The sequence below is a fragment of the Chiroxiphia lanceolata genome, chromosome 22 (assembly GCF_009829145.1).
Source record: "Chiroxiphia lanceolata isolate bChiLan1 chromosome 22, bChiLan1.pri, whole genome shotgun sequence".
NCBI classification, from domain to species: Eukaryota; Metazoa; Chordata; class Aves; order Passeriformes; family Pipridae; genus Chiroxiphia; species Chiroxiphia lanceolata.
Genome location: NC_045658.1, coordinates 4,487,818 through 4,500,525, shown reverse-complemented (window position 1 = coordinate 4,500,525; position 12,708 = coordinate 4,487,818). Strand labels below are relative to the sequence as shown.

The 12,708-nt window shown below is 49.3% G+C and overlaps 1 protein-coding gene across 1 annotated transcript; it reads left to right on the top strand.

The window, feature by feature from the left end:
- Positions 1 to 2,628: 2,628 nt before the first annotated feature.
- On the top strand, positions 2,629 to 12,630 carry CA6 (carbonic anhydrase 6). Its single transcript, XM_032708971.1, is given in 11 exon segments — positions 2,629 to 2,957; positions 3,981 to 4,073; positions 5,052 to 5,150; positions 5,153 to 5,230; positions 7,657 to 7,805; positions 8,206 to 8,301; positions 8,822 to 8,888; positions 9,424 to 9,581; positions 10,456 to 10,579; positions 11,052 to 11,150; positions 11,678 to 12,630. Coding segments are annotated over 10 exon segments (1,563 nt in total). The 5' UTR covers positions 2,629 to 2,957; positions 3,981 to 3,994; the 3' UTR covers positions 12,292 to 12,630.
- Positions 12,631 to 12,708: the final 78 nt, after the last annotated feature.

Sequence of the window (12,708 nt, the reverse complement as noted above, 5' to 3'; positions counted from 1 at the left end):
AAGGAAGATGTGAAAACATTACAGGAATTGCTGCATAAAAGAATCCCCTGTTTCAATCTGTGCAGCTATTGCCAGCTTTACTCATGGGGCTGGGCCTGCCTGCACTGGCTGATTTTGGCCTTTCATAAAACTTGTGGATACTTTCGCTCACCCAGCACGACCTCAGCAGACAGATCTCTGTTTGAAGAGGCTTTAGGCTCACTTGGAAAACCCAGGTAGCCTGACTGAAGGCAATCTGTCCATCTCACATCAAACAGCCTGTGCCTGCTCAAATGTTTGCTGGACTGGGGAGTGATGCAGCTATTACTGCAATTCCTGACGAAATTCCTGCTGATTCAGAGGGAGAGGAGTTAACCCTTTCAAGTTCTGGGTCAAAGGAGCACTGAGGTTTTGAGCCAGCTACTTCAATGCCATGTCAAGGTTTTAATGTGTCTCCCAACACTCAGAATGTCAGACTTGAGCCGAGCTTTAGGCCAGCGGGGAGAATAGCCCGGGAGAAGCAGGATTTAAAAGATGGCAAAGAGTCAGGGAAAACTGTAGAGATAAAAGTGAAGTGCATGGAAGCCAATGATGTGGGATAAAAGGCTTATTTCCTACTGTAGTCGAGGCGGGAGGGGGGAGGCTGAAGTCTGTGTGAAAGCAGCCTGCCCTTGGGAAGAAACAGTGCCAGGAATATTCATGGCTGAGATACACAGCTTTAGATTTTCTCACTGGATAAATCCTGTTAGACCCACAGTCCTCACCTGTGAACCACCAGTTTATCTCAAGTCCTGCTGTGCTAACTGGAGTTCCTGAGCACTGTGTCCATACTTCTCCCTAGCAATTATTTTGGAGTAGCAAAAGAGCCTCAGCTCAGCCAGGTTTAATTCCACACACACTAAAAAGCCTCCAAGAACCAATAAGCAGTGGATGATGTGTGCAATACTTTATACAGGGGGAGGACTTCCATAATATTCAGCTTGTACTTAGAAGCTGAATATCCAAATACGTTTGAAGAACTTAATTAAAATCGTTGCTCTGTCCTAACCCCAAAAAGAATTCATACTTTGTGCCCTTAGCAAATCCTCTCCCAGGGTTGCTGTGCCTTCATAGGATCATGGAATGGTTTGGGTTGGAAGGGACCTAAAGATCATCCAATTCCAAATCCCTGCCATGGGCAGGGACACCTTCCACTAGACCAGGTTTCTCAGGGTCCCATCCAACCTGGCCTTCCAAAGCAGGTACTAATTTGGGGGAAGCTAACTCAGGCTAACAGAGATGTGGTTTTAGGATGTGCTGAGCACCTACAGCTCCTGCTGATATCAAGTGAAATGTCACGAATGTTGCAAAAGCTCCATTAAAAATTAATTCACTGTCGTCTCCAGTTTCCTGGCACCGGTACATTCCCTAATGGGCTTTATTCCAAATCCTTTGTGCAGGCTGGGCTGGCTGATCAAAAAAGCACAGGCAAGGGAAACAGCTTGTCACTCTGTGCCATCCATTTCCACTCTCCTGGTGCACACAGGGAGGTGACAGGAGGGATGCTTCAGTGCAGAGGTGACCTCCTGTGCTTGACTCTTCTTCTCACCCTCCTCTGCTGCTGTGTGGAATCCTGAAGTGTAAAGAGGTATAAACCCCCAAAATTTCTCCCTCAGCTAATTTCAAAGCCTATTTACCCAACTGGATACACAAGGATTAAGAAGTGCATTGCAGGGCATGTTTGCTTAGTTTAGTCCTTACACAGTTCAGTGCAACTGTCAGAATAAATGATTTCTTCAGAGGAGAACGGGGAAAAAACCACATTTGGTTAATCAACTCAATATTACAGCAGTTCCCAAAGATTAAACATGCACTGCACAAACCAGCAGACCAGGAAAGGCCTTTTAACGCTGACAATTCACTTGCAAAGATGAATAAAAATCCTGCTTCTGTCCTTCAGCTCAGCTTAATCCCGGAAATCTGAGCTCCTGTGCAATCTGTAACTCACTGTGGCTCTTACTGTTGAATTGCTCCTTGTTGGGGGGTGGATGGATGATTCCCTTGATCTTTAATTGTGGCTGGTCCTGGGAGGGTGGTGAGGCGCTGGCACAGGTTGCCCAGGGAAGTTGTGGATGCCCTCTTAGGGCTTAATATATTCATTTTTGCCTAAAAAGGTTTCTTTTCTCTGAAAAAGGGGCTTTCCCTTCTTTCCAATTGGCCATTGGGCAAAAATGATGGATCTTCCTTTGTTCTTAGTCCAAAGAGAGAAGAGAAACCCCTGTGCAAAAAATTCTCACGTGGCCCCGAAAGATTTTAATTTTTAGGAATTTTTATATTTCCCTTATCCGGCCAAAAAAGACCCTGACACCCAAGTCCAGTCTGGGACTTGGATATCTTACAACTTCATGACACTCCTATAAAACCATATTTTTATTTCTCATAAACTCACTGGGAAACTCGGGCACTCCCTACAGCCTCAAGCCTGGACAGCTACACGGGGTTTTTTGCATGTTTTTGGGGTTGTTTTTTTGGAGGAGCTCTGTTTGGGTCACCACATCTTTTTGGGTGAGTTTAGAGGCCTTGTCCCCACGCTGGGGGCAGGCACCACGTCTGAGCTCTCTTAGCAAGTGTAACAACCAGCAGCTGAGCAACTGCAGCACCTCAGCACCCTACCTGCCCAAACTGCCACCCAAACTGCCACCCAGCTGCCCCTGAGCTCAGGATCCCCCCTGTACAGCTCAGTCTGACCCTCAGCCCTGGAATTCCCTCACTGCTGCTGCCTCTGACCGACTGAAAATCCCCTTACTCCTGAAAATCCCCCGCCTCGTTCCTGAAAATAATTGCAAATCTTAGTGCAAGTGGCACTGAAAATAACTGCAAGTGGCAGGGACGTTGTGAACAGCAGCGCTGAGGTGGCACTGACCTGAGTTTGCTCTCCTGCCAGATGTTTGATGTTGCTGCCTGTCTCTGGGGGAAGCTGTAGCTCTTCTCAGTGCCAGGTGAAAATTCCGTCCCCGCAGGGAGGAGATTTCTGCTCCCCTTCTGTTGTAAAGCCGTGGGTTGGGGGGCACTGCTGGGCAGGAAGGGCTGTTGGTGGTACGTCATTCCTGGAGGGAAGAGAAGGTTTTTCGGAGGGAATGGCATTTGCTTGGTAACAGGGTACAACAAGGCAGGCGGAGGATCCATGGGCTTTTTTACTGGACCGTGTTTGCTTGGGACACGTTTTTAAGGAAATCAAATGTCTGAAGATGCCCAGAGCAGCAGCTGAAGTCCACGAGAGCATTTAGACATCTGTCACCTGCTGGTTTTTGTTTGAATTCCCGTATGGTTTTTAGAAAGCCGTCAGGGTTTCAGTCTCTCGTATCACACCTGTATCTTTCAACAGTCTAAATGTTGTTGTTTTTCTTTCTGAGAGCTCTGAATTTTTCAAAGGTTGCAAATCCCTCCCATTCAAAACCAGATGTGCAGTGAGGAGGGAAGGTGTCAAAAGCAAAATGAGTTGAATTCTAAAGGCTTGGGGGTGTGGAGTGGTTTTAAACCTGACCTCAAAAGTCTGATTTTCACAGGGGCTAAGTGTCTACGGTTTTGATTTCTAGTAAGATTGCAAACACTCCCTTAAATGCCTTCTGCCTCTGTGTGAGGAGGAAACAGTTGGCTGTCTCAGGACAGTGTTTGAGGTCTGTGCTGGGTATATTTGCTTACAAAGCTCTGTTTTACCAGTACTTGCAACAAGCTTTTCAACCCATGGATGAATGGACAGGAAAAGTGGTCAGACAGCGACTCAGATCAGTGTTGGCCATGGAGGGGGGGAACCTGTCCTGTTTGCAGGCACAGCTTAGTTAGGAGGGTCAATAAAGCTGACTGTCCAAATATATTATCTCCGTGGCGTTGTTTGCTGTTGTTGTTTTGGCTGGGTGAGGAGAAGGGCAGGGTGGGTGTTGGAGAGGCCAGACCTGCAGCAAATGGGTGTTTTCGCCTCCTGAGGGTTTTCAAAGCTCTCCCCACCTTGGGTGTCACTGCAGGTACAGCCAGGGACATGTGGCTCCGAGCTGCCTTCTTCCACCTGCTCCTGCTGCCCCTCAGCTGCTCTCACCTGGTGCACTGGACTTACAAAGGTAACGAAAAACGAGGCTGGTTTGGGGTCTCTGCTGCTGAAGACACTCCCTTCCCTTTTGTGCTGCAGAAGCAACACTCAGCTTGACTCTCCCTCAGCGAAAGAACACAGAGCAGCTAATTTATTCCACTTTATCGATGCCTCTGGTCTTGAAAGTGATTCTCAATGTCACCCCCCTTTTTTACTAACTCCTTTGTGTGCTTAGGACACGTTGTCAGGGTTGGCAGCACAACGAGGTTCAAACAATGGGGGATATCTTTACTTGTGTTAGAAGAAAAGCTGCCCTTTGGATGATCCTGGAAGGAAAAGCTTTAAATACGGCCTACTTCTTATTTTATTGCCACGTTTCAGGCAGTACAGAGCACTAAGAAGTCCTTATTTGGGCATTTATATTTTTTGTGAATTTTTTTTCACAGTTGCATTTGTTTCAGGGAGTTGATTGCAGGGCTCACTGAAGTAAATGTTAATCCTTTTATGATCTTCGGTGGGCTGGTAATCAAGCTAAAACAAAGGATGTTGTTGAATAGTTGCAATATTGCAATTGCTCTTTCCCCAGTTAAAAATAGCAAATTGCTGCCAGTTCCTGATCCCAAGTAGAGTCTTCCTGCCTATTGCCCTGATCCTATTCACTCCCACCAGGTTGAGAACTGAAATCCACACCTTTGGCAGTTGAGCCCCATTTAAATCCCCATTTCCATACAAACACTGCTCCCCTTTTGGTGGAGGCTCAGTCTCCAGCCATCATTAAGCTGCTGCTGCAATGCAGGTTTCTTACTTTGCAGCACAGTTGTCCTGCAGACAGAATAATGTGTATTTTCGCTCTAGGGAAGGCAAAGCAACCTTTTACTGCTGCAGCTCCTGGTGTTACAGTAATTAGATCGACATTTCCTGCTGGCAAACGAGGGGAGTTCTCCCACTCCCGACTAACAGCACTCCTCACCACACCCCTGTAACCTTGCCTTGCTTCCCCTCCTCACAGAAGGAGAGCTGGATGAAGAGCACTGGGGGCACTTTCCAGACTGTGCTGGCAAGAGCCAATCTCCAGTTGACATCCAGAGGAAAAAAGGGAGGTACAACCCCTGCTTCTGGAGCTGGAGCTGAATGGTTACGATGGGCCTTTGCAGGGGGATTTCAAGATGACCAACAATGGTCACTCTGGTAAGGCTGAGGGGGGTGTCAGGCTCGTGGCAGTGCTCAGGAACACTTCTCATTTTAACTGATGGAAATGCTGTTCACAGACCATGCCCTATTTTTATTTTGGATTTTTTTTAACCTCACCTTACTTTGCCATCTCACTTGGTTCCCCTCCCCTAGTTTTGCTGTTTTCCCCCTAATCACCCAGGAAAGCTCTCCAGAAATACATATATAAACCAGACAAATAAAGGGCAGTTAGGTTTCTGCAAGGTATTTTCTCTGTCAGACCTGAAAAGGGGATAAAAGGCAGCCAGAGCATTCTAGATTGACCCTTTCTTTTAACATGCTACAAGACAACAGGACTCCAGCAGTGTGTGGTATTTGGGGCATACTGACTCCTCTCTGCATTAAAAAATGCATCTTTTGGCCCTGTGTGTTAAGTGAGAAGTGACAGGAATGGAAACCTTTGCATCCCAGGTTCATTTAGATGTCACACAAAGTCCAACACAGAGGATCCCTCCCTCACAGCCAGAGGATGGGTGTCTTGGGTCTCAGGAAGGGAAAATGAAGCACAGCACAGGTTAAACCTTGGCCTCTGGCCACACAGTGTCAGGGCGAGGCTTGTAATTTAGGAGATCCCAGACTCTCCTGCTGCAATCTGTAATTCATTGCCTAAATAATTCATCAGCTGGTACTGTTGGGATAATGCTTTTGGACTACAGATGAGCAATGAGAGGATTTTCTGATGGCTGCAGTGGGGAGAGAACAAGTGGTTTTGGGGAGGCGCTCGGAACATAAAACTCTGAGCTCTTTAATCCTGCATGACAGTCCTTTCTTCCTCTCTGTAACAGAGAGAGGGGAAATATGGTGTGAGAGCAAGGAGATGAAGTGATGAGAGACAAAGTGCCTTCAGAGGAGGATTGTGTGTCTGAAAATTGTGCCTCCTGTTTGTGGCCCCCACACAAACTTGGTGTTCAGGCTCGTGTCAGCACTGCTGCCCTGCCTGCCTAGACATTAATTCTTGCAGGTTTAGCTTTTCTGACTGCACGTGTGTGTCTGCCTGTTCTTTTGTTAACTTCCCAACAATGATTTTCCGGTGCAGGGCAGTTTCCTAAAGCACAGGGACAAACGGCTGAGCCCATTCACAGCTCCTGTGAGTCAGGCTGGGATTTTCTACTGGCTTCAGTGAGAGGGGACAGGGCAGCAGAATCCCTCAGGGAAAACACTCAGCAGATCTGAAAGATGGATTTATCAGCAGGACTCTCCTTACAAGCTCTCAGGAGCCAAACCCTAATGTCTTACCTAAGAAACCCAGATACATTTTCTCTGTAGCTGTTTTTTATACAGGCTAAATCCCACCTGATAAAGCTATTTGCAGTAGTGCAGACTCTGTGTGCAGACACACTCACAACAGATAACCTTGGGTTTAATGAAACCTTTTGCATTTGGACCTTACTTTTTGTTTTAAAGAGGACTGGTCGTCTGGCAGGTAGTGAGGGCAAGCACAGCTCTGGAAAGTAGAAACCCCAGTGAGGTACTTGATGTAAATAACCCTCATTATGGAAGGCAGGCAGCAGAGATCTCATGGAAAAAGGTAGATTTTTTCCCCCCTCCACTCTAGACCCTTTGGGATATTACTAGGAAACACGTTTTCATCTTGTCCATCTGTAAACAGTTCACAAACAAAAGAAACTTCTCAGAAACCCAAACTATGACTACTGAGTAATATGGTGTGCTGCATTTTGCAAGGATAGTTGCCAGTTTTTATGACACGCTGTGGGCTTTTATTTAGACGAGGCAAATCTCCATTTTCACTCCTGGATTTGGCATATTTATTAACATGAGACATGATTTGTGGCAGTGAATTAGCAGGAAGACAAATGGTTTGTAGCTTCTTTGTGAGTAAGGAGAAGGAAAGGAGATTTGTCTCCATAAATCCTTCAAGAAATAAGCAGCCTTTTCAAACGTACAGGGCTCCCCCCAGTATGCCTGTTCCTAGAAAATGCAGAGTCCAGAACACTGGGAATTATGACAACAGGTTAGATGAGGCCAATCACTTCGTTGATTTCTATATTCCCCTTTTCTTCCTGGGAAAGGAAGTAGTTAAATTTCTGCAGAGCCCGGCAAGAAGCGATGTGCTGTGCAAGAGTTGATCACTAAAGCACTTTAATTAGCGCCTAATGACAAACCCGGAGCTGCTCAGGCGGAGGAAGAGTTCGCAGGCACAGCTACTGCCCCTGGTGGGAGCTGTGTGGGGCACAAGCCTGAGGTCAGGAAGGATTTTAAGCACATCCAGCTTTAGGCTCAGTGTTTTCCCTTCCACGCTGGGGTCGGTTCCCGAGATGTCCCTGCTCGTTCCAGAGGGAGCAGCAGGCACCGTGAGGGGATCCACAGGAACGGGGTGGCTGCACCCAGCGCTGTCTCCAATCCTGGTGGGTTTTTTTTTCCAGTTCAGATCGATTTGCCACCCACCATGAACATCTCCAGAGGGCTCCCAGGCCTCTACACAGCTGTCCAGATGCACCTGCACTGGGGTGGCCTGGACCTGGAGACCAGCGGCTCCGAGCACACCATAGACGGGCTGAGGTACTTTGCGGAGGTACGTGAGCAGGGTGGGCTGCAGGGAGGGGGCACTGCACCTCTGCCAGCTGGGAAACTGGGAGCTGCAGCCCACAGAGCCTGCAGGAAGCAATGCAGAGGCCAGGGGGAAGGACAGGGCTCCCAGGAGTGCAGGTGGCTGGTGCAGTGCAAGGGCTGAGCCTGACGGTGCTGGCACAGGACTGTGAGAAAAGTCATTGCAAGAGCACTGATGTCCTTCTAACATGGAGATTTCCCCCCACATTCATCACAGACCTATTAAATCAAAGGTCTTCTTGGCCATACTGTGAGGCACGAGCAGCAGGAATTGGGATGGTGGCTCTCCCTGCAGTCTGCCCTGGGCAGCACCCAGGAAGCCACTCATCACTTGTTGCTGAATGACCTTGTCTCTCTCCTGGCAGCTGCACATTGTCCATTACAACTCTGCTGACTACTCAAGCTTTGAAGAAGCCAAGGACAAACCCAACGGGCTGGCTGTGCTGGCCTTCCTCTACGAGGTAGGTTTGATGCCCAGGGATCAGTGCCTGTGCTAAAATCTCAGTCCAGACACAAGCAGCCTGTGCTGGGTTTGTACATCTGTCCTAAGAGATGGTGTCTGCCACCAGTTTAGGGAGCTGTGTTGCAGCAGGACTGTTATCCCTGAGGCCATCTGGGGTTCACACAACACCAGCCCATACATTTTGGGAGCCCCAGGAAAGTTTGCCCCATAAGCAGTGCAGATGGAATATCAGGTGTGGGAGCTGCTGTGCACCGAGGCCTTGCTCTGCTTTGCAAATGGGAACACTTGACTTTGTGTGGATTTAAAAGTGGTGAAAAGGACCCTTACAGTTCCCTATTCTACCTGAGATCTCTGTGTACACACCTAGTCATGGCCAGCATTGTCCAGCCCATCAGATCTGTGATAGCATCTGTTCTCTTTATCCCCCAGTTCATCAATTAGTCCCCCCAGCTGATTAGCAGAGCAGAAAGACAGGCAGGTCACAAAGCTTTTGATTAAGGTTTCTGTGCTGTGTTTAGGATGGGCACTTTGAGAACACCTACTACAGTGAATTCATCTCCAAACTGGCAAGAATCAGGTTTGCAGGTAAGACCTGGGAATGCCTTTCTCCACCCCTGATATTCTCAAAGCCTGTACATGGGTACTGGGTCTGGGGACAGACCTCTCCCTGCTGCTTTGCTGGCAGTTCCATGGCTGAGCATCCTCAGCCGTGCCCAGCTCCACACCATCCCTGCCCACGTGGCTCCAACAGCAGCAGGGTGGGGGGAAGGTGCTCAAGGCAGCAATAAATAGACTCCTGGTAGGTCTGCAGCACCAAACACCAGCTCCCTGCTGTCTGTACACCCACTGAGACTCTCTGCCTCCTGGGAGGACCAGCAGGTACTGGCAGAGCACTGGGGTGCAGGTGCCCCCCACCCTCAGGACCAGGTCCCTCCAAATGACAACCCACAGACCCATTGGAAGGGCCACTCATTTCTCTCCATCTCCATCCATCCTGCCAAAGGCCTGATAAACCAGTGCTCTGGGCAGAGGGATTTGCCAACCTCAGCTCTAACAGAGCTTCCCCCTCTCTCCTCACTCCCCATTAATTGCTGATGTTGCTTCTCTGCTCCCTTTTGAGGTCAATCCACAAAGCTGAGTTCTCTGGATGTCCAAGCCATGCTGCCAGACAACCTCTCACACTTCTACAGGTACCAGGGCTCCCTGACAACCCCACCCTGCTCTGAGAGTGTGATCTGGACCATCTTCCACTCCCCAATTGTCTTGTCACACACACAGGTAAGTGGTAGCTGTCACCAGCTGCTCTTTCCTCTGTGTTTCACCTTTCCTTTTCTGTCCTCCAGTGATTTTGGGAGCAGCCTGACAGATGAGATAACGTGGCATCTCTCTTACAGAGCTTTTGGGATAGATTCCTAAGCAACTGGAATTACAGGTGGCTGTGATGACACTGTGGTGCCACATCACACCAAGGGTCAGGTGCTGTAGAGCAGCAGGTCACCTGAGGTCAGCTAACTGATAACAAAGCTCTCTGCTCTGTTAAGCTCACCCTGAAGCACTATAAAAAGGAAAAGACCAGCCAGAATCAACAAGGCAAAAACTACTGTAAGAGAGTCCCCCCAAAAAACCCCAAAACTACCATAAAAGAACCATTTATAACATTAAAATAATTACAGAATAGTTGCCACATTTTTATACAGTATTTCAGGGTTTTTCCTTGCTTAGACTAACATTGAAAGTAATGCTTTTAAGCTAATAAAGGAGCATCAGAAACATTTCCTTCTAGGAGATAAAACTGGGACTACAGCAGTGGAGGATCACTGTGTTCCCTTTGGAAAAGGAATACTCTTTCTGGTAGGGGGGAAGGCTGGAAGGCACTCGTGAGAAAGCTACAGCACAGCAGCAAAATCTCCATGCATGCATTACCATCAGGTGTTCAGAACTTCCCTCAGGCAAAATACCTTTATCAGGAATTAGCTGATAAGAGCCCTCATGTTCTGTTCCCTTCCCTTGCTAACACCCAGCGAGAGACCCCTGAGGATGCCTCTGGAACAAACTGTTTGGTTTAATCCCGAGCTGCAGGGTTTTCCCTGCGCTTTTTGGGCACAACAGTTGTTCCCACTGCCCTTCTAAAGATGCCCTGTACTCCTGCCAGATCAGCCTCCTGGAGAACACCCTGCTGGACTGGGAGAACAGGACCCTGCGCAACGACTACCGGCACGCCCAGCCCCTCCACGGGAGGGTGGTGGAGTCCTCCTTCAGAGCCAGACCCCCCCAAGGTAAGGGCTCAGCAGGCAGGACTTGGGCTTACCTGGGGAGGGGCGAGAAACCTGCGTGGAAGGTGTTCAGCTGCGAGTTCAGATGTGCTGGAGATCAGCTCTCCCAGGAGCAGCAGCGTCCCTGCGCGGGTGATGTCCCACGCGCCTCCTCTTGGCCAACACACTTGGCTTCTAAAGGTGCAGTGGTGGCTGCAGGGTGTGTGCCAGCCTGTATTTTGACAGTTTGGGGCAGTTTTTTGACTGTCACACACATCTCCAGGGTAACTGGTGCTACGTGGCACCACAGGAGGGTCCTCAGCTCAGGTGTGTCTGGGTGAGGTGTGTGAGCAGCCGGGCACCACAGGGAGGAGAGGTGCTGCGTTTTAAAACCAAGGTTTTCCCCCAGACTAGAAGATCTAGTGTAGAAGATCTAGTAGAAGATGTAGTGTAGATGTCCTGGCCTTCTGTAAATTCACCTGTCTGATTGCTCTAGCACAATGCCATCCAGAAGAACTCACCCTCAGGCTGGATCAAATCCAGATGCAGCTCCAGGACATGAAGACAGAGTTGCTGAACGGAGGGAGCCAAGCAGGTAAAACACACAGCTGGGGGGTCCAGCTTACCTTGGGAGGGTGAAGAGCCCATGCCCTGCTGCCCTTGTTGGCCTAAATCATTGCCAGGTTTGGTACTGACACGTGCAGGCAGAATTTTGTCCCATATCTAGGCCTGCTGATGGAAATTCTTCAATTAAAGCATTGTTGTGGCCAGCCCTAATGTAGATACTCCCACAGCAACTGCAGCTTTCTCCTGCAACATGTGAGCACATTTTTACAAGCAGTGAAACATTTAAGCTCACAGTTCCCCCCGGATAAATAACTGTCACCTCTATTTTATGCAGTATGAGAAAAAGAGAAAGAAGGAGGGGAAAAAAGCAATTTTCCCAAACAGTTGTGTGAGGGAGCTCAGTTTTTCCTTGTTTCAAGCCTCTTCCCTGTTGGCACAACACACACCAGTAACTGTGGCTCAAGACAGCTCAGACTATGGGCACAATTCTTCAGGATTTGGGCTTATTTACAGGCACGGCAGGAAACGTAACTGGTGCCTTTTTGGTTCTTTCAGGTATTAAACCCAGCACTTTTCCAGCTTTCTACTTCCCTGTGGAAAACATTGAGAGCTTTGTGGATGTCCACCCCCTCCGTGACATGTCCCTCCAAGCCTTCACCTTGTGTTTCTGGGCCAGATCCCAGCACCCCGGGAGCCAGACCATCCTGTCCTACTCCACACGGGAGAGGGACAACGAGCTGCTGGTGACCGTGGGCACAGAGGTGGGGCTGTGGGTAGGAGGCCATTCCATCAGCTTCCCCCTGCACCACAAGGCACAGGACTGGCTGCACTACTGCCTGGCCTGGGCCTCCCAGCCGGGAACGGCAAACCTGTGGCTCAACGGAGCGGCCGGCAAAGCAGCGAGCGTCCAGAAGGGGTATGTGAGCCAGGCTGGAGGGATGCTTGTCCTTGGAAAAGACAGAGACACTCTCCTTGGGACGTTCTCCAACGGTTTTGCAGGGTGGCTGGCTCAGGTGAACCTGTGGAGCCACGTTCTCAGCCCTGCGGAGGTTCGGGCGCTCGCGCTGTGCAAACCGGGGCAGCCGAAGGGGGATGTCATAGCCTGGGGACAAACCCCCATGGCCCTCCTGGGGGGGGTGGTTCTGGAGGCTGACACCAGCTGCCAGTGATCCCAGCTGCTGGTTTTTTAATTAAGGCATCAGGAGATTCTGAACTGCTTGCTGGGGGAACTGAGAAGAATTGAGATTATTGGCTTGTTTCTCCTTCTGCTTTGTATGGGCTCACCGTGCCCCTGCTGCTGCTCCAGGGTGTCTGTCCAAGAGAGCAAAGCCTCCATCAGTGGGGTAGAGGCAAAGAACAGCAGAACTTGAGGCACAGTCCAGCACCTTGGGCTGTCATACCCCTCACAGGAATTTTAGATCCCCCTACCTAGATCCTTCGTGCCAAAGACCTGCTCTCCTTGGTCACAGGAGCCACTTTCTCAAATAAAATTTCTGTCCCATCCTTCACCCAGTCTCGCTTTCTCACCATCCTCCCTGCACATGTGTTTCCTTCTGTTTATCACTGTCCACTCACCACCCTTCCCC